The following is a 24720-nucleotide window of genomic DNA, read 5'->3' as shown; positions in this document are numbered from 1 at the left end:
GAAGTCAAGTGGGCCTTAGAAAGCATCACTACGAACAAAGCTAGTGGAGGTGATGGAATTCCAGTTGAGCTATTTCAAATCCTGAAGGATGATGCTGTGAAAGTGCTGCACTCAATATGCCAGCAAATTTGGAAAACTCAGCAGTGGCCACAGGACTGGAAAAGGTCAGTTTTCATTCCAATCCCAAAGAAAGGCAATGCCAAAGAATCCTCAAACTATCGCACAATTGCACTCATCTCACATGCTAGTCAGAGAAGGCAATGGCACTCTACTCCAGTACTCTTGCCTGGAAAATCCCATGGATGGAGGAGCCTGGAAGGCTGTAGTCCATGGGGTCACTGAGGGTTGGTCACGACTGAGCGACTTCATTTTCACTTTTTACTTTCATGCATTGGAGAAGGAAATGGCACCCCACTCCAGTGTTCTTGCCTGGAGAATCCCAGGGACGGGGGAGCCTGGTGGGCTGCCATCTATGGTGTTGCACAGAGTTGGACACAACTGAAGTGACTTAGCAATAGCAGCAGCAGATGATAGTAAAGTAATGTTCAAAATTCTCCAGGTCAGGCTTCAGCAGTACGTGAACTGTGAAATTTCAGATGTTCAAGCTGGTTTTAGAAAAGGCAGAGGAACCAGAGATCAAATTGCCAACTGGATCATCGAAAACCAAGAGAGTTCCAGAAAAACATCTATTTCTGCCTTATTGACTATGCCAAAGCCTTTGACTGTGCAGATCACAATAAACTGTGGAAAATTCTTCAAGAAATGGGAATACCAGACCATCTGACCTGCCTCTTGAGAAACCTATATGCAGGTCAGGAAGCAACAGTTAGAACTGGACATGGAACAACAGACTGGTTCCAAATAGGAAAAGGAGTACGTCAAGGCTGTATATTGTCACCCTGCTTATTTAACTTCTATGCAGAGTACATCATGAGAAACGCTGGGCTGGAAGAAGCACAAGGTGGAATCAAGATTGCCGGCAGAAATATCAATAACCTCAGATATGCAGATGACACCACCCTTATGGCAGAAAGTGAAGAGGAACTCAAAAGCCTCTTGATGAAAGTGAAAGAGGAGAGTGAAAAAGTTGGCCTAAAGCTCAACATTCAGAAAACGAAGATCATGGCATCTGGTCCCATCACTTCATGGGAAATAAATGGGGAAACAGTGGAAACAGTGTCAGACTTTATATTTGGGGGTCCAAAATCACTGCAGATGGTGACTGAAGCCATGAAATTAAAAGACGCTTACTCCTTGGAAGGAAAGTTATGACCAACCTAGACAGCATATTCAAAAGCAGAGACATTACTTTGCCAACAAAGGTCCGTCTAGTCAAGGCTACGGTTTTTCCAGTGGTCATATATGGATGTGAGAGTTGGACTGTGAAGAAAGTTGAGCACCGAAGAATTGATGCTTTTGAACTGTGGTGTTGGAAAAGACTCTTGAGGGTCCTTTGGACTGCAAAGAGATCCAACCAGTCTATTCTGAAGGAGATCAGCCCCGGGATTTCTTTGGAAGGAATGATGCTAAAGCTGAAACTCCAGTACTTTGGCCACCTCATGCGAAGACTCGACTCGTTGGAAAAGACTCTGATGCTGGGAGGGATTGAGGACAGGAGGAGAAGGGGACGACAGAGGATGAGATGGCTGGATGGCATCACGGACTCGATGGACGTGAGTCTTAGTGAACTCTGGAAGTTGGTGATGGACAGGGAGGCCTGGTGTGCTGCGATTCATGGGGTCGCAAAGAGTCGGACATGACTGAGTGACTAAACTGAACTGAAGGATGAAAGCTGCTTGCCCAAGCAACCATGAGATTAGAGGGGTGGAGCTTTCAGCCCAACTGCTAACCTCTGAAGGAGGGAGAGGCTGGAGGTTGAATTGATCACCAGTGGCCAATGATTTAATCAATGATGCCTAGTAATGAGGGCTTACCAGGTAGTGTTAGGGGCAAAGAACCTGTCGGCAAGTGCAGGAGACAAGAGACAGGGTTTGATCCTCTGGAGGAAGATATAGGGGAAAAGCAAATTAGCCAAGATGGGTGTGGTCAGGCTCCTTCACCCCAGGGCCTCTCGCCCTTGCCCCACGTGTTGTAAATAATGAGTTTGTAACTACTGAGACCACTTACAGAACCGGACATGAGAGTCGTGAGTTACTCGCTTGGACATGGACTAGTTTGCGTGGTACGCCTGTATGAGCTTCGCTGTGAAAGCCCTGGCTGCTGCTGCACTGCGGCTACACTGGCACAACATCGTGGTTATGTTATATGAGGTTATGTAAAGGCTCTGTAATCGCTATGATGTGGTTACGCTGTGGCTGCTGTGCCAGCCAAGAGAGAAGACAGGTGTCTGCAGTTCCTAAGGCTCCTCAAGTCTTCCAGCCTCTTAGCTCATGCCTTGCCTGGGCTCAGCGAACAGTGCTGACAGTGTGAACAGCAAGACAACTGGTGCTGTGAGCAGGATCAGCGATACAGAGGGCACGGCAACCCACTTCAGTATTCCTGCCAGCAGAATCCCAGGACAGAGGAATCTGGTAGGCTATGGACCATGGGGTCACAAAGGATCAGACATGACTGATGTGACTTAGCAGGCCTAGTAATGAAGTGTCCATAAAAATGCTAAACGATGGAGCTGAGGGAACTTCTGGTTGCTGAAAACATGGAGATGCTGAGAGGGGGACCTCACTGGGAGGGTGGGGATGAGAGCAGCAAAGCTCAGTGCCTCTTCCCCGAAACTGTGCCCCAGGCATCTTTCTCACTTGGTTGTTCCTGAGTCTTCTTTTATACTAAAACTGTAATCTACAGAGTAAACTGTTTTCCTCAGTTCTGTGAGTGGCTCTAGGAAATTACTGAACCCAAAGAGAGGACTGTGGGAATCTCTGATTTACAACCAGTTAGATCAGAAACACAGGTAACAACCTGGACTTGTGACTGGCATCTGAAGTGGGGGCAGTCTTCCTGGGCTGAGCCCTTAACCTGTGGGATGTGACTCTCTCTCCATGGATACAGTGTCAGAATTGAGTTAAATTGAAGGACACTCAGCTGACACTGGAAAACTGATCTGTGTGGGATAAAGACCACACATCTGGTGTCTGAAGTGAAGGACTGCATGAGCTGTTACAGTTTAGTCATTCAGTGGTGTCTGACTCTTTGCAACCCCAAGGACTGTTGCCCTCTAGGCTTCTTTGTCCATGGTATTTCTCAGGCAAGAATGCTGGATGGGTTGCCATTTCCTTCTCCAGGGGATCTTCCCTGCCTCCGGCACTGGCAGGCAGATCCTTTACCACTGAGCCACCAGGAAAGCCTATTCAGTGAGCAGCAGAAAGGACATGAGTCTGAGTGAGCTCTGGGAGTCGGTGGCGGACAGGGAGGCCTGGAGTGCTGCAGTCCACAGGGTCACAGAGAGTCAGACACGACTGAGCGACTGAACTGAACTGAAGCAGATAAAGAATTCTTACTTAAATCCTGATTTCTAGGGGTTAGGGAAGCACTGTCACAGGGGGTCTGTAAATCTTCAGAATACCTTATCCTGCAAAGTTCCAACTGTAGCATTTTTACGGGTGAAATGATAGAGTTGAGGGAGGGGAAACAGAAGGAAATAGGATGTAACAAATACCGCATGTTTCATGGCCGACACTTTTGCTGGATTTAATACTTGTAACAACCCTTTAAATGGGTATTATTATTCCTACTCTACATTAAGAACATGATCCCAAAGATACTCACTCTTCTCTATCACCATAGGTTAATTTTGGCTATCTTTGAATGTTACAGGAATGGAACCAGATAGAACAACAGCCCACCCAAAGAGGTCCGTGCCCTAATCACTGAATCTATGAATATGTTATTTACGTGGCAAAAGAGACTTTTAAGACCTGATTTAGGTTAAGGATCTTGAAGTGGAAAGATTATCTTGCATTAGCTGAGTGGACCCAATCTAATCACAAGAGTCTTTAAAAGTGTTACAAGTGCAGGACGTTTCCTGGTAGGTGGGAGAGATGCAAGTGAGGAGTAAAGCCACAGTACTCAGCTTTTAATACGAAGGCAAGAGCCATTAACCATGGAATGTGGCATCCTTTAGAAAATGGGAATGCCTCTCAGTTTGACAGCCAGCAAGAAAGCAGGGACTACAGGATTTCGGCAGGGATTTGGCATCAGACAGAACTGATTTATTCTTGTTCTGTAATTTTGGGCAATAACATGAACTATCTAACCTTGCTTTCATTAATTGAAGAATGGGGATAGTAATGACACTCCCTCAGACATATTAGGGTTTCCCAGGTGGTGCAGCTGGTAATGCATCTGTCTGCCAATGCAGGAGACACAGGAGACAAGGATTCAATCCCTGCATTGGGAAGGTCCCCTGGAGAAGGAAATGGCAGCTCACTCCAGTATTCTTGCCTGAAACATTCCATGGACAGGGGAGACTGGAGGGCTACAGTCCATGGGGTCACAAAGAGATGGACACAACAGAGCACACACACAGCATACATACGATGAGATCTAAATTCTCTTCACCACCTTCTTGCCCTCAGGGCACCCAAATCCATTATATAATCTAGGACTTCTGAGAAGATGTGAGTGTGCTGCGGAGGTGGGTGTAATATGGCAGCATCCATTTATGAGGGAAGAGGCAGGAATGGGGAATTTTAGGAAAAGAGAGATGTGTTGTCTTATAAAGGGCCCACAATGGGGCCTTTATAAGGCCTCAACATAGGCCTTTTAGAAATGGGAACACTCTGCTCACCTGGAGTCACTCGGCCAGAAACACTGGGACCCCTTTCTGAGGACTAACTCAGAGCCCTCCTTAATAGGAAGACAGGGATGAGGCAGTCCTTAAGCCACAAGAACTGGTTTATGAGCTTGGTCTGGAGAGTAAGAACTACAGTTAATTTACATGAGAATTTATATTTTTGTTACAGAGGTCACTAGAAGCTACCAAATAACCTGTTTATTGTGAAGTTCTATTTAGTTCACATCATATTTTCTCATTATTTTATTTATGAAATCAGGTGTTTGTTTTTTTTTTAAAGTGCAAGATCCATCATCTGAAAGGCCAAATCTGCATTTTTCTAAAAAATTAAGGGGGCGTTCCCTGGGGGCCTTGTGGTTAGGATTCAGTGCTTTCACAGCCATGGCATCCCCCAAGTCACGCTGCGAGGCCAAAACATTTTTTTAATAAAATAAAATCATGTACACAATGTCACCTCAAGAAAATTAAGGATGAGAAAGTACATGAAGTAAGCCATCTGTTCTGAAACAATACAGTTATACAATGTTTTAAATACTGTAATGGAAGTGTTTAATGGAAGACACTAGGAAGTGATGATATCTTTTACAAGAGTCTGTTTTTAAAATAAAGGATGACATAATAAAAAATACATGAAAGTGCAGTTTAAAAAATAATAAAAGTATAATTTTGATGATGGAAATTCCTTCTTACCTCTTAATAACCCACCACCAAAACTCATCAGTTTACCATGGAGGATGGGTCTGGGCTTCCTACTTATTGAGAAAATGGTATAAAAAGTGAAGAAAATACACAAGGAGAAAGAAAATCTAAAAGATGGCTTTCTCTGTCCAGAAAGGACAAAGGTAAAAAAAGGCATCCCAGGCATTTTATTATCATTTGAAAGCAAAAAATGCAGGATTAAGAGTTTAAACAAGTGAGCTGTCATAGTGTTGGCTTCCATTGTTTTTAAGCTTATAGAGTAGGATTATATGGAGAGTAGAAAGATGGGATGTATCTAGTGGGGTTTATGAAGTTGTACATTTTAAAATATGGAATACTTTACCTGATGCTTATGTTTTGTTCCGGTTTTTCTTTTGACATTGATGGCAAGAAGAAAGAGCAATCAATTTAAAATATAATTTGTATGTGTATTATTTTTAGACTTCTCACTTGTGAAATTAAGTTGTCAATCCCATGTTAGGTGCCTGGTTTTTAAAAATTCTAATGCTGTTGGTCAGGGAAATCTCTAAGTCCTGCAGCCTCTACGTTTAGGAAACCACACATGGAAAGGACAGCAACACCCAACATGGTCCAATGATTTTCAAAGTCCTTTGAGGCACTTTTATTCATTTTCTTAAAAATTCAGACCTGAAGAGCAAGGAGAAGGGGTAGAAACTTTCACAAAACAGGAAGACTACAATGTACTGCGGGTGCTAATAACTAAATGTGAAATAATGACATCACTTTGCTTTTGAAAGATTTCCTACAGTGGACAGCATTAACTGAAAGTAGGCCATTGAAAGCCCAGAGCAAGTTGGGAATTTTAAGTTTCTTAAGCACTAAGGAGGCTGAAAGATAATGTTTCTACAGATCACAAAAGCAGGCATATGGACACTTTATATAAAATACTCTTTTAGGCAAAAGACAAAGCTTGGCTCCTTGGAAATGTTCCCAATGGTGACTTCCTCTTTCCTATGCTTGCTGCACTACATACTAAGGGAAACACACATGCCTTCAGCTTTGAGCAAACTGTCCTAAACCACGTGTCAGCAGAGCTGGTATTATAGGTGCAGGCTTGTGTGGCTGCACAGTCTCACACTGTCTCACACTTCGTATAATGCTTTGCTCTCACTGTCTTGATATTCTAAAATTTAAACACGAAGCCCCATTTTCATTTTGCACTGAGCACCACAAATTGTGTAGTTGGTTGTGGGTCTCATGTTACATGCCCCACGTGTGGGGCATGATGTATGATGGGCACTTCAACTGTGTTCTTTCCTGTGGGACTTTATAGGATAGGGCTGCAAAATCTGTTGGCAGAAGAGAGGCAGAGAATTTGCTCACACTGTTGTCATGGCTGCAGCTAGTGGGGTTTCGCTCGATTTAACCACAAATTCACAATGCTCTGGGCACCTGTAAGTTACAGTACAGGATCTAAGGGGCTTTCCAGGTAGCACTAGTGGTAAAGAACTTGCTTGCCAATGCAGGAGACAAAAAGAGATGTGGGTTCGATCTCTGGGTCGGGAAGACCCTATGGAGGAGGGCATGGTAATCCACTCCAGTATTCTTGCCTGGAGAATCCCGTGGACAGAGGTACAATCCACAGGGTTGCAAAGAGCTGGACACGACTGAGGTGACAGCACGCACATATGCACAGGATCTAAGCTGACTGTATGATATTCACTCAACTGCCCATTCAACATTTCATGATGCACAAGCAGTTCTGCAGAAGTCATGCAGTGTGCAACACGGCAGCAAATGCAATGGGAAGCAAACACTAGACAAAGATGCATGTGAGTTGTGGGCTCACACATCTTTAATGAGAGTGGACTGAAGCAAGGGCTTGGTACTATTCTAGGTTCTTGGTACTGTTCTTTAAAGAGAGTGGATGGAGGCAAGGGCGTGGTAGTATTCTATGCTTGGAAAACAGCGTAGGTAGGTCAATACTTTGAGCCTCAGATTTCTTATCTGAAAACTGTGGGAAAACAATACCTACTTAACAGATATATAGATAGATAGATAGATAGACAGACAGATAGATAGATAGTGAAGTCACTCAGTCCTGTCCGACTCTTTGCGACCCCATGGACGGTAGCCAACCAGGCTCTTCCATCCATGGGATTTTCCAGGCAATAATACTGGAGTGGGTTGCCATTTCCTTCTCCAGGGGATCTTCCCGACCCAGGAATTGAACCCGGGTCTCTCACATTGTAGGCAGATGCTTTACTGTCTGAGCCACCAGGGATATAACAGATACTTTATATCAAATCAAATCAAATACACAAAAGCCTTTCAATAAAGCCATATGACACCATGGGCAGGGGCAGAGGACAGCTGGCTTAGGTTCTAGACCCAGTTTAGTCTCTTATGGGTAAACTTCAAACCTGGCCTCCATTTTTTTCTTCTTTACAATGGGGCTAAAAATGGCACCTACCTCATAGCAGAGGTTTGTGAGAATTAAATTAAGATAATCCACATAAGGTACTTAGCAGAGTGCCTGCCATGAAGTCTTGTAAAAGAACTTGTGAATGTTATTGTTACTGTTCTTGTTGATTTTCAGGAAGAAGGAAAATGAATTTGAAGTCTAACCTATATTAAATATGACATTTGTTTGGCTAAATGCATTTTAAGAAAACATAGTTTGAGGCAATGATCACTACGAACAGGACAGCTTACTCATCTGATCCAGAAGAGACAAGGGCCTCTGTTAGGCAGGGAACCACTGGCAAGTCATGAGGTAATGAAGTAAAATTTTAATTAAAATTAAATGCTCTCCAATCTAGTAACATTCATAATTCATTCACGTGATTGACTTAGCAGTTACCATATGCTAGACTGTGCAGATACAGACTGTAACCTGGCAAATCTCCATTGGCGAGGTGCTCACTATCTGGTGGAGGGGACAGGTGAGTCAATAGGCGGGCAGTGAAGAGGGTGTGTACATTAGAAGAGAGTTTACACAGTGCACAGGAACACAGACGAGCACATGCATAACTCAACCAGCATTTGTGAGTCACTGGTGATTCTCCTAATACTACCATGTTTAACCATCATGTTCAACTGAGATTCAAAAAGTTCATTCAATAAGTATTAACTGAATTCCTATAATGTATCTGGCACTCTTCCAAATGTTAAGATGAAAGGACTAATGCCTTGAGAATCTATTCCCTTGCTCCTTGCCTAACCTCATGATTTAGGGTGAAGATTCCCTCAACTTGTCCACACACTCATCGCTCACCTGTTCTCTCCTGTGAACACTGTGTGTTGTGCCTTTTATTGTTCTGCCCTCTTTTCTAGCTAGAGCTGTTCAGATTGTTCTTGGAAGTAGTAATTTGGGGCTAACAGGCTAAGTATCTCCTTTGGAGATATGAAATTTCTGGAAATATGATTACCATGGGGTGGAGGTGAGGATCAGAGCCCAGATTGGCAGGGTGATTCTTGAGTGTCTTAAGGGCAGAAAAGATGCCCTATTCGTGTTTTTATCTACAAGGTGCAGTGCAGCGTAAGGTGGATGGTTATGGCTCTGAAATGGATGAATGAGTGAGCGACTGAATGAATAAGGCTCGTGCATTAACAAAAATGGTATCTGGATTCTAGATCCTGGGGTAAAGAGATAGGCAAGAAATGCGATGGTTAACGGAAGGGTCACCCATGGCGATCAGCAATTTTTTCTCATAGGAAACTAAAAATTAAAGATAATTTAAAATTGGGGCCAGACTATGATTTCAGGGCAAGGAGAAACCTCCTCCCAGTCCCCAGTGACTCTTTCTTTCTATTTCTGGCACAAAATTAGCTGCCTGAAGACAAAGCTTTTTGTTCCACAATTAAGGATGCAATTAAAAATGCAAATGCCTGAAAGAGTGCACATAATGCTAATGAGTCTCAAAGTACACATGAAGAATCAAAATCTATTCCTCTTTAAAGGAGGCACCAGCTAGGAGGCAGGCGCTGAGCCAGTGGGAGGGGTACAGGCCCTACCCTTTACCTAACAAGCCCATCTGGCAGGTTCTTTCATAGACTTAGTTTAACTTAATCCTAACAACAAGCTGGTGAACAAGGTATTATGTCCATTTTATAAATGAAAAGTTCAAGTTTCAGCAATTGATCAACTGTGAAGCAATTGATCAACTGTGAAGTCTGGACCAGATGCCAGGTCTCCTTTGAGGAAGTCAGTGTAAAGTATAAATGAAACAGGAGGTCTATCAATATGAATGTAACCTCTGCCCCTAGAGAATTCACTTCCTCCTCACTGTTCTGTAGTACAACGAGCAGCGGCTCCAGGGGGAGGCACACCTGGGCAGAGAACATGGGTTGGCCATGCGGCACCATGTTATTTTAAATCTCTCTGGCCTTGTACAAGGTTCTTCATCGGTAGAATGGGGATAATAATCATAACTGTATTTAGCACTGTTATAAAGCTTAAATGAAGTGACGAATAAAGCACAGGCCTCTCAGTGTGGCTCTGGTTGCCCGTCCTGACTTTTGCACTGCCCTTTCCAAAGCTTTTGGGTTTCCCAAGTCTAGACCATCTCCAGACTTTCTGCCTCATCTTGTCAGACTGTTTCAGGTACCTGGTCATTTCTCCCCTGGTAGGATTTTAAGAGAGATAAGATCCTCTGGGGCTTCCCAGGGGGCTCAGTGGTAAGGAATCCACCTGCCAATGCAGGACACATGGGTTTGAGCCCTGGGTCAGGAAGATCCCCGAAGGAGGAAATGGCAACTCACTTTAGTACTGGTGCCTGGGAAATCCCACGGACAGAGAAGCCTGATGGGCTACAGTTCATGAGGTCACAAAGAGCAGAATGCAACTGAGCACACACACAGCAATAAACTCTGAATCCAAGGTGCTGCAATACACTGTATTTCTGAAAGAATAAATGATAACTTTGTCAAAGATGGAGAAATATACCATGTTCATGGATCGGAAGAATCAATATAGTGAAAATGAGTATACTACCCAAAGCAATTTACAAATTCAATGCAATCCCTATCAAGCTACCAGCCACATTTTTCACAGAACTAGAACAAATAATTTCAAGATTTGTATGGAAATACAAAAAACCTCGAATAGCCAAAGCAATCTTGAGAAAGAAGAATGGAACTGGAGGAATCAACTTGCCTGACTTCAGGCTCTACTACAAAGCCACAGTCATCAAGACAGTATGGTACTGGCACAAAGACAGACATATAGATCAATGGAACAAAATAGAAAGCCCAGAGATAAATCCACACACATATGGACACCTTATCTTTGACAAAGGAGGCAAGAATATACAATGGAGTAAAGACAATCTCTTTAACAAGTGGTGCTGGGAAAACTGGTCAACCACTTGTAAAAGAATGAAACTAGATCACTTTCTAACACCCCACACAAAAATAAACTCAAAATGGATTAAAGATCTAAATGTAAGACCAGAAACTATAAAACTCCTAGAGGAGAACATAGGCAAAACACTCTCAGACATAAATCACAGCAGGATCCTCTATGATCCACCTCCCAGAATTCTGGAAATAAAAGCAAAAATAAACAAATGGGATCTAATTAAAATTAAAAGCTTCTGCACAACAAAGGAAAATATAAGCAAGGTGAAAAGACAGCCTTCTGAATGGGAGAAAATAATAGCAAATGAAGCAACTGACAAACAACTAATCTCAAAAATATGCAAACAACTTCTGCAGCTCAATTCCAGAAAAATAAACGACCCAATCAAAAAATGGGCCAAAGAACTAAATAGACATTTCTCCAAAGAAGACATACAGACGGCTAACAAACACATGAAAAGATGCTCAGCATCACTCATTATTAGAGAAATGCAAATCAAAACCACAATGAGGTACCACTTCACACCAGTCAGAATGGCTGCGATCCAAAAATCTACAAGCAATAAATGCTGGAGAGGGTGTGGAGAAAAGGGAACCCTCCTACACTGTTGGTGGGAATGCAAACTAGTACAGCCACTATGCAGAACAGTGTGGAGATTCCTTAAAAAATTGCAAATAGAACTACCTTATGACCCAGCAATCCCACTTCTGGGCATACACACCGAGGAAACCAGAATTGAAAGAGACACATGTACACCAATGTTCATCGCAGCACTGTTTATAATAGCTAGGACATGGAAACAACCTAGATGTCCATCAGCAGATGAATGGATAAGAAAGCTGTGCTACATATACACAATGGAGTATTACTCAGCCGTAAAAAAGAATTCATTTGAATCAGTTCTGATGAGATGGATGAAACTGGAGCCGATTATACAGAGTGAAGTAAGCCAGAAAGAAAAACACCAATACAGTATACTAACACATATATATGGAATTTAGGAAGATGGCAATGACGACCCTGTATGCAAGACAGGGAAAGAGACACAGATGTGTATAATGGACTTTTGGACTCAGAGGGAGGGAGAGGGTGGGATGATTTGGGAGAATGACATTCTAACATGTATACTATCACGTAAGAATCGAATCGCCAGTCTATGTCTGATGCAGGATACAGCATGCTTGGAGCTGGTGCATGGGGATGACCCACAGAGATGTTATGGGGAGGGAGGTGGGAGGGGGGTTCATGTTTGGGAACACATGTAAGAATTAAAGATTTTAAAATTTAAAAAATAAATAAATAAATAAAATTAAAAAAAAATACAAAAAAAAAAAAAAAAGAAGAAGAATATGTGAGTGAATGAATGAGAGGCAATAAGAATGCCTTTGCTGGCTAGCCCTGTGCCAAGCACTGGGCAGGGGAGGCACACAGGATTATTACATGTCCCCTGGAGACATCTGCTGAGAGCATGTTGGGTCCAAGGGTGGAAGGGAAGAAGGTAAAAACCTGACTTGTAATAAAGTTCAACGATTTCATGGCTCTACCTTAAATAACCTTGAGAAATTCATAGCCAAGTGAAATGGGGAGCAACTTTGCACTGGAGCCAAGTTCCCTGAAATGGCTCCATCCCACATTGTTCCCCAGGTTGCCTGGGAAGCCCATCCCCAGGTTACAGACAAGAAATACAGTGGGGCGCGAAGTACAGTGGAAGGATATATTCATGTTTAAAGAAGAGCAGGAAAAAGACCAGAGTCTCTTGCATGATGATGTTGCTTTCCCCTCCCACCAAAATCAATCAGAGGAGAACATCTTTCCTCTAGAATAAAAACCCATCAGGATGAAGAATCCTGGGTGAAATCTACTTGCTCAAGATTTCCCTCAGTGTAACTTCCAGCCCTGTGTCTCTGGAATAGGAAGATTAAGGGTGCTGAGAATGAGACACAGATGAGGTTCACCCTGAACCGTGCCCCTACCCCAGGCCCTCCCACTAAGAAGGTACAGGCTGTGTGTCATGGTCTAAATGTATTACTGAATTAGGCCTCAGCTGAAGGAGGGTCACAGAGTTCAGCAGGCAGGTGAAGCTGCCTGAAAGGCCTTGCAGACCCAGATGTGTCTGGGAAATCCCAAAAGGTAGTGCCTGTGTCCACAGGACTTGACCAAACTCCATGCACTTGATATTGGGTTTCCAGAGGGCTGACTACTCAAAGGTCTTGGCTTATATTTTAATCTTGTTCTTTCACATCTCTACGGGAAAGAGAATCTAGGAATTAATTCATTCAACAAATATTTACTGAAGAAACTACTTTAGGCCAAGCACTGTGCCATAAGGCACTAAAGATATAAGAAAATTAAGACATTAACTGGGATTTGCAGGCCTAGTATTGATGGACCTGCCATTTCAAGGAGCTTTTCCATGAAGCTGTAATAAAGACCAGAGTGATCACTACTTTAATATGTGAGTTTTAAACACCAGTGGTCTTTTGGGTAGATTTCATTGTAGGAAGCCTTATAGGCTGTTGTGAAGATTAACACAGGTTAATAATTGCAAGGCATGTAGCACATGAGAAAAGTTATGAGAACGTCCTGCATTCTAACTGAACTGTCTGCAGATACAGACAATGAGAATCCTGAGGGAAGAAGGTCTGATCTCTTATTCATCTCTGTAGCTAGGCATCTGCTACAGACTGGTATATTGCAGGTATATTCATGTGAGATCATGTTTGTTGAATGAAAGAACTGATGCTCTGATGAATCACTGTGTAAAAGATTTAAACAACAGAGCAGGAGGCAGACCTCAACATTTGTCACATATAGCCTTTGAAGGAAAAACTGTCAAAGAAATACAAAGTTTGAGTTACCAGTTTAAAATGTGGATTTAGGACCACAGAGGAAGTAAATACTTCAAATCCAGAACAGAAAACTGTGAGCAGAGGGCTTAGAGTGGCTAAAGAATGTAAAGGAGAAATGGAAGCAATTGTGAGGATGGGGTGCTGATGACATCTATGAGGAACTGGAAAGGGGATCCCACGGATGCTGACTATAATGTAATGAAGACATGTTCTCTTGCCTGTGTCCTGTGTCATCTACCTAGAATGCTCTTCCTTGTTTAGTCCATCTGCCAGCTGTAGATCACATCCCATTAGTGAGTCATTAAACCGAATTAATGAGTTGTGACTCCCATTTTTTAAAGAATGAGAGAAACAGAATGGAAAATAGCAAAGTTTACTGTACATAAAACATAAACTTCAATAATAAAGTCTTTTTTCAGCTTTATGTGTATATGTATTTACTGGGCTGTGATAAAAATATATTTCTTATTTTGAGTAGAAAAGGTTTGAAGGCCTCTGAATTAACTTATATAAAATCTTCAAGAATTAATTCAGATATCCTTGTATAAGGTAGCAGTAAAGGTTCTTGGCCTTACTAGAGCTAACTTTTCACACCACTGTGCATTGTGACTGTCTTCCCCTCATCTCTTTCCCGCACTAGATGCAAGTTCCTTGAGGACAGGGCATGACTTCTAGGTCCTCAGTGTCCATTATAGGTTCTGGTACAGAATATACACTCAAAACACGCTTGATGAATGCATAAATAAATACAAATTACTCACTTTTAAACCTAAATTCACAACAGAAAGCTTATTCACTCGAACTCTTCAAATTGCTATCTTTTATTAACAAATGAACAAGGATCAGGTTTCTCTTATATTCTCTCCTGTCACCTCTTACTCCCCGTTGGTGGACTTACCTGCTTTTCTTTCTCCCCCTCTCCGTTCTCCCAGTGTCCTAGGTGCTCTTGGTTCTCTTTTATCCAAAGAAAGGATCTCTCCTTAGCCATTTGCACTCTGGAGTGAATTTAACCTCCTCTACTCTGACCTTTCTTGGTAGCTTTTAAATATAAAGGCACATCCGATTGATTAGTAGCAAGAAAAGCCTTGTTCTGCTATTGGGATGCATTTAGAGCTGATAGAAAGATACCAAGGGGGGTGCATATTATAGCGGTAGAGAGACCTCAACCTGCACATATATAGAGCCCCAAAGTACATGCAACAAACCCATACCAGGAGCCCAGATGGCATCTAGGGCTGAAGAACTGATAATGTACTTGTGGAGCATTTTGAAAAATATTTTATTCAAATTTTTAATATTTTATTTACTTTTAAGGTTCTACAACTACATATGTTTCACAATGCAGGAAATATACAATACACATAGCCCATTCAACCAAGCAGATCCAAGTCATTGGCATAGAACATGTACAGCATTATCAATAGCGACAATCAACTCCATTTGCATGACATGACCAAAGCACTTCAAGTGCCTTACAAAAAAGGATTAGAAGAAGGCAAATAATTACAACTAGATTGGAAAATAGAGAGGGCTGGCTCAAGTTTACAACACTGCCTGGATAGATGTGCTAGTTCCCTGCCAGGCAAATACGTTGCCATCACCAGGGGGACTATTTCTAGGAAGGGAAGGAGGCCAATTTCTGCATGAGCCCGAGAAGATGCATCGTCTTGGACACAGCCAACATAGGGCTAATGTTGAGAGAGAGAGTGTGTGTGTGAGAGAGAAAGAGAGTGTAAGGTGTGTAGGGAAAAGGAGGTAACTCCAAGGGGAAGGTGGTTTTGTGGTATAAGCAAATATTCTAAGTCAGCTAAATTGTTTATTACAGAACAAAGAAGCAGCTTGCTTTCTGGCTTAGGTTTTAGCTTCATGGAAAAATATGAATAGTACTAAAGAAATCCCATATGAAAGCCCTACAGTACAGTTTATCCTGTGAAAAAACCCCAAAGAAGTATTCTTTTTGAATTTCTCCTCTCAGCTAATCTGTTTCGTAATCCAAGAGTAGGCCACTGTGCTGACAGAAGCACATTGGGATTCACAGCCAAAGTGCACTGAACAGCTGATATGCATAAACTGGGCCCAAGGCAGCTAGAGTGATAGATGGCTCTGGAAGGCAGGAGATCCAACTCTGCTGCCAAGAGGCTATGGGGCCCCTTCCTCCTGGGGAAGGAATTTCCCCTTCTGTAAATTAAACAGTGGGCCTGGTGATAGCTAGGATTCCAGCCCGAGCATTACACAAAGCTGAGCAGGGTAAAGGGAATAACATTCCAGGGTGTCATTCTGATATTAAAGAGACATGCTCATCATCTGATATTTATATAATCAGAGAAATTTTGCTACTGATTTATTTTGAAACAGCATCTAGTTGACTTTCTAAAATAACACAATCAACTGGCACTAGTCCTATTTAAGTGATCTAGACAAAACAAGCATATCTGAAAATCCTACAGCCAAAATCAGTGTTAAACAAACAAACAAACAACAAAGGTATAAACATACCAAATCATTTTGAGAAAGAATTCCGTTTAGGCTTTTCTATTTCGTTAATTAATGAAATTAATTAATTTATCACATTGCGTGAGAACAGGGCTAGGGGATCTTGTAAGTTCTTTCCCTCTGATTGGACTCTATTCATGGCCCACATCTTTTGCAATTCTATGCCTGTAAGAGTCACCCAGAAGCTGAGGTCAGACCTCTATAAGACACTTTTGGTATCTTATAAAGAAATAATTTGGGAATTTTTTCATGAATTTTCAGCTATTTTTGAGCCTTATTTAACAGGAGTTCCTCCTTTAATACAACATCCAACTATTAAAGCACTGACAGGACAATGTTCTTCATTACCTTAAGTCTTCATCTCTTTTGTATGTTATAGTTTTATTTACCATTTCAGAGAGTAAAGGTCTGATTCTCAGCAATACTACTATTTCAAATAAGTCTATTAGTTTTACATAATAGCATCATATTACTTCATTTCACTTTCCTAATCTTCCACAACTTACTTAAAAGGACTAAGTTATTACCGGTATATTTTCAGCAAATTCCTTCTAGTACATTGAACATTTTTATGCATTCTACTTTTTAACAAGATACCAACAATATGATCATTTTTCCTTCCAGTTTTATTCTATATAACTTTAATTTTAGCTCATTTATCTCTATCCTATTAACTTAGTTGACTTTTCCTAATTTGCTACCCGAAACTAAAGCATTTCAGAATTTAGAAAATATTTTATATCACAAAGACCAGCAATACAACTCTAGTGAGGAGAAACAGAAACAGCGGCTTTCCATCATATTTGTGACGTCACTACAAGGCATGTTCTAGGGTGGTTCTCAACAGTTCCTCTCACAGATTACACAGACATGGACCAAAATAATATTCCAAAATGCAGTTGAACAAATTTGGGATATTCATATTCTGATTTTTTTTTTTTAATTTAAATCTCAGGGCTTCTGAGGTACTGGAACTCCCTGGAAAAAGAAGGGACTCTATGCTTGTCAGAGAGGCCAGCAAACCAAAGCCTTTGAGAAGCTGCTGGCTTCTGGAATCCTCCTCCCTCCTTGGCCCTGCTATACCTACCTAGGACACACAAAGGATAGCTTACAGCCAAAGTGAAACCAACAGGACAAATCTATCTCAGTATATAAATGAATGTCTATAACATGCACCTCGTGTCAAGACAAGATGGTGAAATTTCAGGTCTAAAGGATATGACCCTAGGTGGGAGTCAGACCAGATCCCAAGAGAACACAGTGAGCATGGGTGTGGTTCCCCCAATGATACCTGGATTCATTTTCACTATTAACTGGGCATCACTATCCCACTTTGGCCATTAATACTTACAATATCATTCTTATTATTGTAAGTCATCATTTCTTTTTAATTGAATGATAGTAGAATGAGGAATAGTTTCCTATAAGTATTAGGAAGATTTTCCTAGTTTCTGTGAAAAAAAATAGAAATTAATGCTCTAATATGACATAAAATCCTCAAAGAAATATAATGCATTATTTTTTAATAAAGAACTGGATATTTCAAATTTATTGAGTTTTTATAGTGTATTGTTGTCTGGGGTTTTTAAAAATTAGAGTCAGCACTGATAAAGTATATTTTGAGAGGAATATAGGAGGCTTTATGCTAAGAAGAGGTGCATGTTACAGTTGAGTGATGATAGACCTTACTCAAGAATTAATTATGGGTATGAAAGACCAGAAGGCATTTCAAGTTAAATCAATCATCTTTTTTTTTTTTTTTCTGATAAGCTAATGAGTTTTGTCAGGCAAGGAACAAGTAACTTTTATGGTTTGAGAAACAATTGGTAATGAGATGCCACAGAAAAAGTCTTTCTACCAAACTTTAAGAAAAAAACGACATAAGTCTTTGAGAGAGTACTGATTTCTAATCGATATACCAAAGTTAATAGGATAGATGTCAAGTAGGCCAGGAAGAATATGAGAATATTTTATTCCCATACTGATGGTAAGCAGATGTCCAGTGCTTTGGCCCATATATTCAATTTAAGATGTATCTGAACTGAAAATATTTCTTCTCACTATTTTTACTACAACCTGTGCTAAGAACTTTACCTTGGATCACAGCATGGTCAAAGAACTTGTTAAAAGCAGGGGACTTTCACTAATTTAACACAGTTAATAACATTTTTAAAATTTCTTCACAACGGTTAGACTTCAGGTCTTGCAGTGGTGTGCTGATGAGCGTGGGTTAATTAAGAGCACGTGTCCCTTGCCACACGGTGTTGCTCTGTTCCCCAAGCTGATGGCTCACAAGCGCAGGTCACAGTAAGAAACACACTGTTGCCTACCTGACATAGAGGGAACGCTTCTGATTGGTTCGCAGGGACCCGGACCCGGAGCTCATGCTGTGGTTCATCATCTGCTCTCGTAGGTCATGGATTTTGGCCTCAAATCGAGCGTAATCTGGGAATGAAAACGAAGATGGCAAATTTGGTTCTGTGCCTTCAGCAAGTTAGAAATACTGCACACTCAAGGCAGCCCTCAGAGAAGGCAATGGCAACCCACTCCAGTACTCTTGCCTGGAAAATCCCATGGACCGAGGAGCCTGGTAGGCTGCAATCCATGGGGCCGCTAAGAGTCGGACACGACTGAGCGAATTCCCTTTCACTTTTCACTTTCATGCATTGGAGAAGGAAATGGCAACCCACTCCAGTGTTCTTGCCTGGAGAATCCCAGGGACGGGGGAGCCTGGTGGGCTGCCGTCTCTGGGGTTGCACAGAGTCGGATACGATTGAAGCGACTTAGCAGCAGCAGCAGCAAGGCAGCCCTTTGTTCCTGTTGTTGGTTCCTTTGCCAAGAAACAGAGGGATGCACAATGCAAGACTAGTGGAATACAGAAGGTTCACTTTCATTTTATTCATTTGTAGACATTCCCAAGAGGGAAAGAACAAACCAGTTACTTCCCAAAAGGCAAGCTTGAAAACACACCACCACCAAATCCCCACTACTGAAAAGTACACAGGAGGAGGAGGTCACTTTCCAAATGATAGACTGGAGAACTAAGTGTTTGGTGACGAACTGTGAAAAAAACACCATTTACTTTTGCTAAATTCTTTTCTTGATGGGGGGGATGTCTTAGAAGTTGATTACTTACTCTGTACCTCAATTTTGCCTTATATCTTTAATATAAAACATCATATGCCAAACTTCATCAATTCTAACACAATATATAAAAATTACCTTCTCAGGAGATCAGGGTTAGAAAATATTAAATCTATTTTAGAAGTATGCAAAGAAAAAATATAGGGGGTCTTAAAAATCAAGGAAATATAATTATTAAAATATACTATGTCATCACAGGAAATTTATTTTCACCACATCAATCCAATAAAAATAAAGACAGAAAAATAAGTTTTAAGATACTTAGTAACACAGTCAGCATATAAAAAGAAATAATTTGAAGTTCTCATATTCTGAATCCCAACTTGGTCTACCATCTCCTTGGTACAACAGTATCTCCCTTTAGGAAAATTTTGCTTTAGGTAAAAGGCTCAATTTGCCCAGAAGATAACTGTGAACATGTTAATTCAAATTGTAAATGGTTCTTCTAATTGCAAAGCAATTCATCAGGAAGAATTTTAAGAGAGGCTCTAATATATTTCAGAAAACAAGCTGATCTTCAATTCAATTTATTCATAACTTTTCAGAAAACAAGAATAATTAAATGAATATAATACAAGATGATCTCCTTACAGTATATTTCAAATTCTTTTATAATAAAAAGTTCCACAAAATTAAATTTAAATTCAATTTACTGAATATCTATTGGTGGTTGTGGTACAGAATTCCAGAAGGAAAATGATTTGCTCTTGGTTTTCAATGACAGAAAATAATGAATTCTGAATGTTAAATATTTCTGAAGTTTAGGACTCCAAAGATGGGCTTCCCAGGTGGCACTAGTGGTAATGAACCTGCCTGCTGCTGTGGGAGACATGAAGAGACGTGAGTCCGACCCCTGGGTTGGGAAGGTTCCCTGGAGGCGGGCATGGCTACCCACTCCAGTATTCTTGCCTGGAGAATCCCATGGACAGGGCAGCCTGGCAGGCTACAGTCCATGGGGCCACAATGAGTTGGACATGACTGAAGCAGATTAGCTCTCGCTCGTGCACTCTAAAGATAAAACCCTAATAGCTGAGGGAAAATTTCTGGTGCTTAAACAAAGTCTCATGTTACCTAGATTTCGAAGGCTTCCTGTTCAAAACTTCTCTTTGAATAATTAAATCCTAAATACCTAAAATCTATTAACTGTAATTTGAAATATTTCACTTCATTTTAGCGGGGAGAGAAAACACTTATTTATACAACCATCAATATGATGCTAATATGCAGATTAAGTCATTCTGAGCAAGTCATATTTTCTTGCCATCCTATTAATATCCAATTAACATTTATTGCCGGCCACATGGCAGATGTTATGCTTCAAGCTTCATGGGCATTATCTCATTTCTTATTTAAGTTACAAAATGAAGGCCACGGATGTTGTAAAAATGTGAAACATATAAAAAAAGAAACACGGAATAAAAAATAAGAGGTCCCCATCGCCCCTTCTCCTCTCACTCCTGGTCTTCCGTACAGCATAGCCTGCAGGTACATAGATGGTGGGTGATGGACTTGCAGCCATATTCATCTGAATATACACATATACTCCCCCACACATGTGAGATCACAATTATATATTATGGTAATGCTCCTTCCTCCCTTTTTAGCAGTGTTAACTTGGATATTTTCCTACCTTCTCTTAAATAATAAGTATCATGTTTCTTAATACCCTTAATTATATCCCACAGTTTAGGCTGTAACTTATTTACAATTCCCATATGACAGCCTTTGCTATCAGACAGGGATCCTGGTGCATGTGAGCACACTCGAGGCAGGCCGCTAGAAAGCTGTAGCACAAGTTTCAGTCAAGCTTTGCACAGACGCCACATGGTCCCCATGAGCGCTTTTTTTGGGGAAAATAATCTATCCTGGAACACAGAGTTGGAGTTGTATCTCCTGAGCCATGCTCCATACTGTCACCAGCTAAATGCCACACATCGCCCCTAAGAATCACTAAATCCCAAGACACCCCCTTTACCACTTGGATGACTTCACCATCATGACAAAGACCTAAAATCCATTTTCTGAATGAATGAATGAGGGAGAAGAACTGAAATGAATTTCAGTTTTAAATGCCTGCAGGTACTGAAATTGCCCATTTTCAACATTAAGGTTTTTTTTTTATAATGAAGAAAGACAAGATGATTCTCCTCTAGGACTTCTTTTCTCAAGGCTAATTATTCTGTTTAATTTCAAGGCTTTATTCCTATTTAATTAGGGTCACTCCCAAATTGCACTGTTATTTCTACTGTTCCCTCTTGGCAGTCTCTGAGCTCTCCCATCTCAGCCATGCCATACAGTCTGGAAACAGTTTCCTGATACTTAACTGCATGCGACTGGCACTTTGTTAGACTCTTCCTGTATTCTCCTTAATGGATGGCTCATCAGATCCCCGAAATGTTTCCTACCATGCTTTTAAAATGTTTATTCTGCATCATATTCTACAGTGTTTACCTTCCCCGCTATGGATGGGGAGGTATTACATTGCGTAGTGTATTGTATTTGTCTTACTTGGAACCCATCTTGTTCTCAACTTCTCCACTTTAATCATATTAAACATATATCTCATATTCAAAAGTGTTTATCCTTCTTTGTCCCTTTTTGAAAAATAAAGCTTTACAAGTAATTTCATCAAAGGAAAAACAATAAGATTTAAGTTTGTAAATATAAATGGTGTGTGTGTGTGTGTCTCTACATGCGAATATGTGCGAGATAGAGAGACAGACAGAGAGGAGAGGGATACGTCTCCAGCCTCTTAGAGATAAACAAGCTACAGTTAGGAATGCTCTAGAAATAAACAAGAAAATAGACGCATGAATTGTGAAGTATGTCTTCTTTATGTTTTATAATAGTACCGAAAATTACATTTTTAACAAGTTAAAAAGCTACCACCACCATGTCCATTCAATCTTAATTCTCTCTTCTCTCCCCAGATGTTTCATTCACATCCATGCCCTCCTCTTTGGGATCTTTTCCAATAGGTTCCTAACACTCAGGAACACAGTCTAATGAGATTTTTATTTTATTTATCCTGGGCCGTGCTGGGTCTCTGCTGCCGCGTGCAGGCTTTCTCCAGCTGCAGTCAGGGGGGGCTACTCTTTGTTGCAGTGCTGGGGCTTCTTGTTGCGACGGCTTCTCCTGGGACAGAGCACAGGCTCTAGGCGTGGGGGCTTCAAGGGCAGCGCTTGGGCGCTACAGCCCGGGCTCAGGAGTCGTGCACAGAGGGCTCAGCCTGCTCCGTGGTGTGTGGAATCTTCCCCGCCCAGGGATCAAACCTTTGTCCCCTGTGCTGGAAGGCAGATTCTTCTCCACCATGCCACCAGGGAAGTCCCTGATGAGATTTCAAAGTGCTCAGTCTTTATTCTAAGGGAAAGTTCATGTTTACTGAGTACCTGCAATAAACTAACTTCTGTGCTAGGTACTTAAAAATTATGTTATTTCTCCTAACACAGTTCTGAGGTAAGTATATATTTTAGAGGTAGTGAAACAGGTCCAGAGAGGTTAACTTCACCACAGTCACAGAGCTTCTCGGTTCCAGAGCTCACTGGACATGGAGCCAGCATTCAACCCTGGGTCTCTGTGAGGCCAGTTTGTTTCCATCACACCCCAGTGCCTATTAAAACACCACAGTTCTCCCTGAGAACCCAGGCTTCCTCCATTCTCCGCCCCTCCCTCCCAACAGCACGCTCTCTTTCCTCTCACCAACTGCATTACATGCATGCTGGTCCTCATTTATTGTCCCATAAACTCCTTAGAGAGTGGCTCTGCCTCACTCATCTCTGCCTCTCCAACCTCAAGGTCTATCATGCCTCCTTTCCTACCCAAGGGACTGTACTAGGCACATGGCATATAGTTTTGAAAACGACAGAACCTAAAGGAGTTTACTTCTTGAACGAGACCCTGACAAGGAAATTAAGCAGGATAAGGCTGAGGCGGGAAACTGCATTAAAGCAGCAGGACCTTAAGCCACTACAAAAAACAGTATGGAGGCTCCTCAAAAAACTAAAAATAGAACTGTCATACGATCCAGCAATCCCACTCCTGGGCACATATCTGGACAAAACTCTAATTCAAAGAGTACATGCACCCGTATGTTCACAGCAACACCATTCACAATAGCCAGGACACGGAAACAGCCTAAATGTCCATCGACAGATGAGTTAATAAAGATGTGGTATATATACAAAGGAAAACTACCCAGCCATAAAAAAGAATGAAATGCCATTTGCAGTGACATGTATGCAATTAGAGATCATACTGAAAGAAGTAAGTCGGAAAGAAATTGACAAATACCATATGATTTCATTTATATGTGGAATTTAAATATGGCAAAAAATGAACCTATTATCTACAAAACAGAGACAGACTCACAGATGTCGAGAACAGACTTGTGACTGCCAAGCGGGGGGAGAGAAGGGGAGGGAAGGACAGGGAGTCTGGAATTAGCTGATGTAAACCAGTATATACAGGATGGACAGACAACAAGGTCCTGCTGTATCGCACAGGGAGCTATATTCACTATTCTGTGATAAACCATAATGGAAAAGAAAAGCATGCTTATATGTATACAACTGAATCATTTCGCTTTACAGCAGAAATTAATGCAACATTATAAATTAACTATACTTCAATTTAAAAAAAATTGCTTCTAAAAAGCATCTTGGCTCTCCCATTTATTAGCTGTGCATGACTGTGAAAGTTGGGCTCAGTTTCCTCATATGTAAGCAGAACAGGAATAATAATTGTACCTACTTCAAGATATGTGGAAGGTTACGAGAGAGCTGACTGGTAATGACTGATAATTCCTGCTGTTAATTTTCATATGTAATTTAACACCTATTCTTGTTCACTGCTTGCAAAAGTCATAACCCCTTTCTGTACCAGGTAACATGGAAACCTGTGTCTGCTCTCAGTGGCCCCTATTACAGCCTTACTCTGCCTGTTAGGAATTGACGTCTCGACCAGGTCAGAAAGGAAAGAGTTACAGATGGCCACATTGGGGACGCCTGACACTAGGGTGGAACTGTTCACCTGCTGGGCAACCACGGAATGGCACCTCAGGGTCCTCTCACAAATCCACAATCATTTGGAGGTCAGGAGAATGATGCCCAGTTCTGAAGCTACTGCCTTTTTCAGGAATATCAGTGATCTTGTCCATTGGTATCATTGCAAGGCTTTGAGCTACTGATGGACACTTGGATGGAGCAAGGGCAAGGGTGTGAACGCCCCTTGCCACACATGAGAGGAAGCTCTGCCATATACCTGCTTCCTTTGCAGTTTGTCAAGTGTGAACAAGGAGGCCCGGAAGCAAACTGACCCCCATCATCCACACAGGAATGAAGGCACTGCCCCAGAAGTCTGGGGTTGCTTAATGCAACAGGATTCATCTGCGTTGATTAAAGCTGAATGACTGCTCACATCTTCAAGTCCCTGATGGCCAGCCATGCATCAGAGAAGAAAACAAT

General features: G+C 41.5%; 1 protein-coding gene across 24 annotated transcripts in view; it reads right to left on the bottom strand.

Moving 5' to 3' along the window:
- The window catches only part of DLG2 (discs large MAGUK scaffold protein 2), a 2364981-nt gene that overhangs the window by 160701 nt on the left and 2179560 nt on the right, over positions 1-24720 (bottom strand). For all 24 annotated transcript variants that reach the window (XM_018042817.1, XM_018042821.1, XM_018042823.1 and 21 more), the window contains one exon: positions 18445-18559. In XM_018042817.1, coding sequence (XP_017898306.1) covers positions 18445-18559 — 115 coding nt within the window. The remainder of the gene's footprint in view (positions 1-18444; positions 18560-24720) is intronic.

This window comes from Capra hircus, chromosome 29 (assembly GCF_001704415.2).
Source record: "Capra hircus breed San Clemente chromosome 29, ASM170441v1, whole genome shotgun sequence".
Classification (NCBI taxonomy): Eukaryota; Metazoa; Chordata; class Mammalia; order Artiodactyla; family Bovidae; genus Capra; species Capra hircus.
This window is presented reverse-complemented; position numbering and strand designations above follow the sequence as displayed.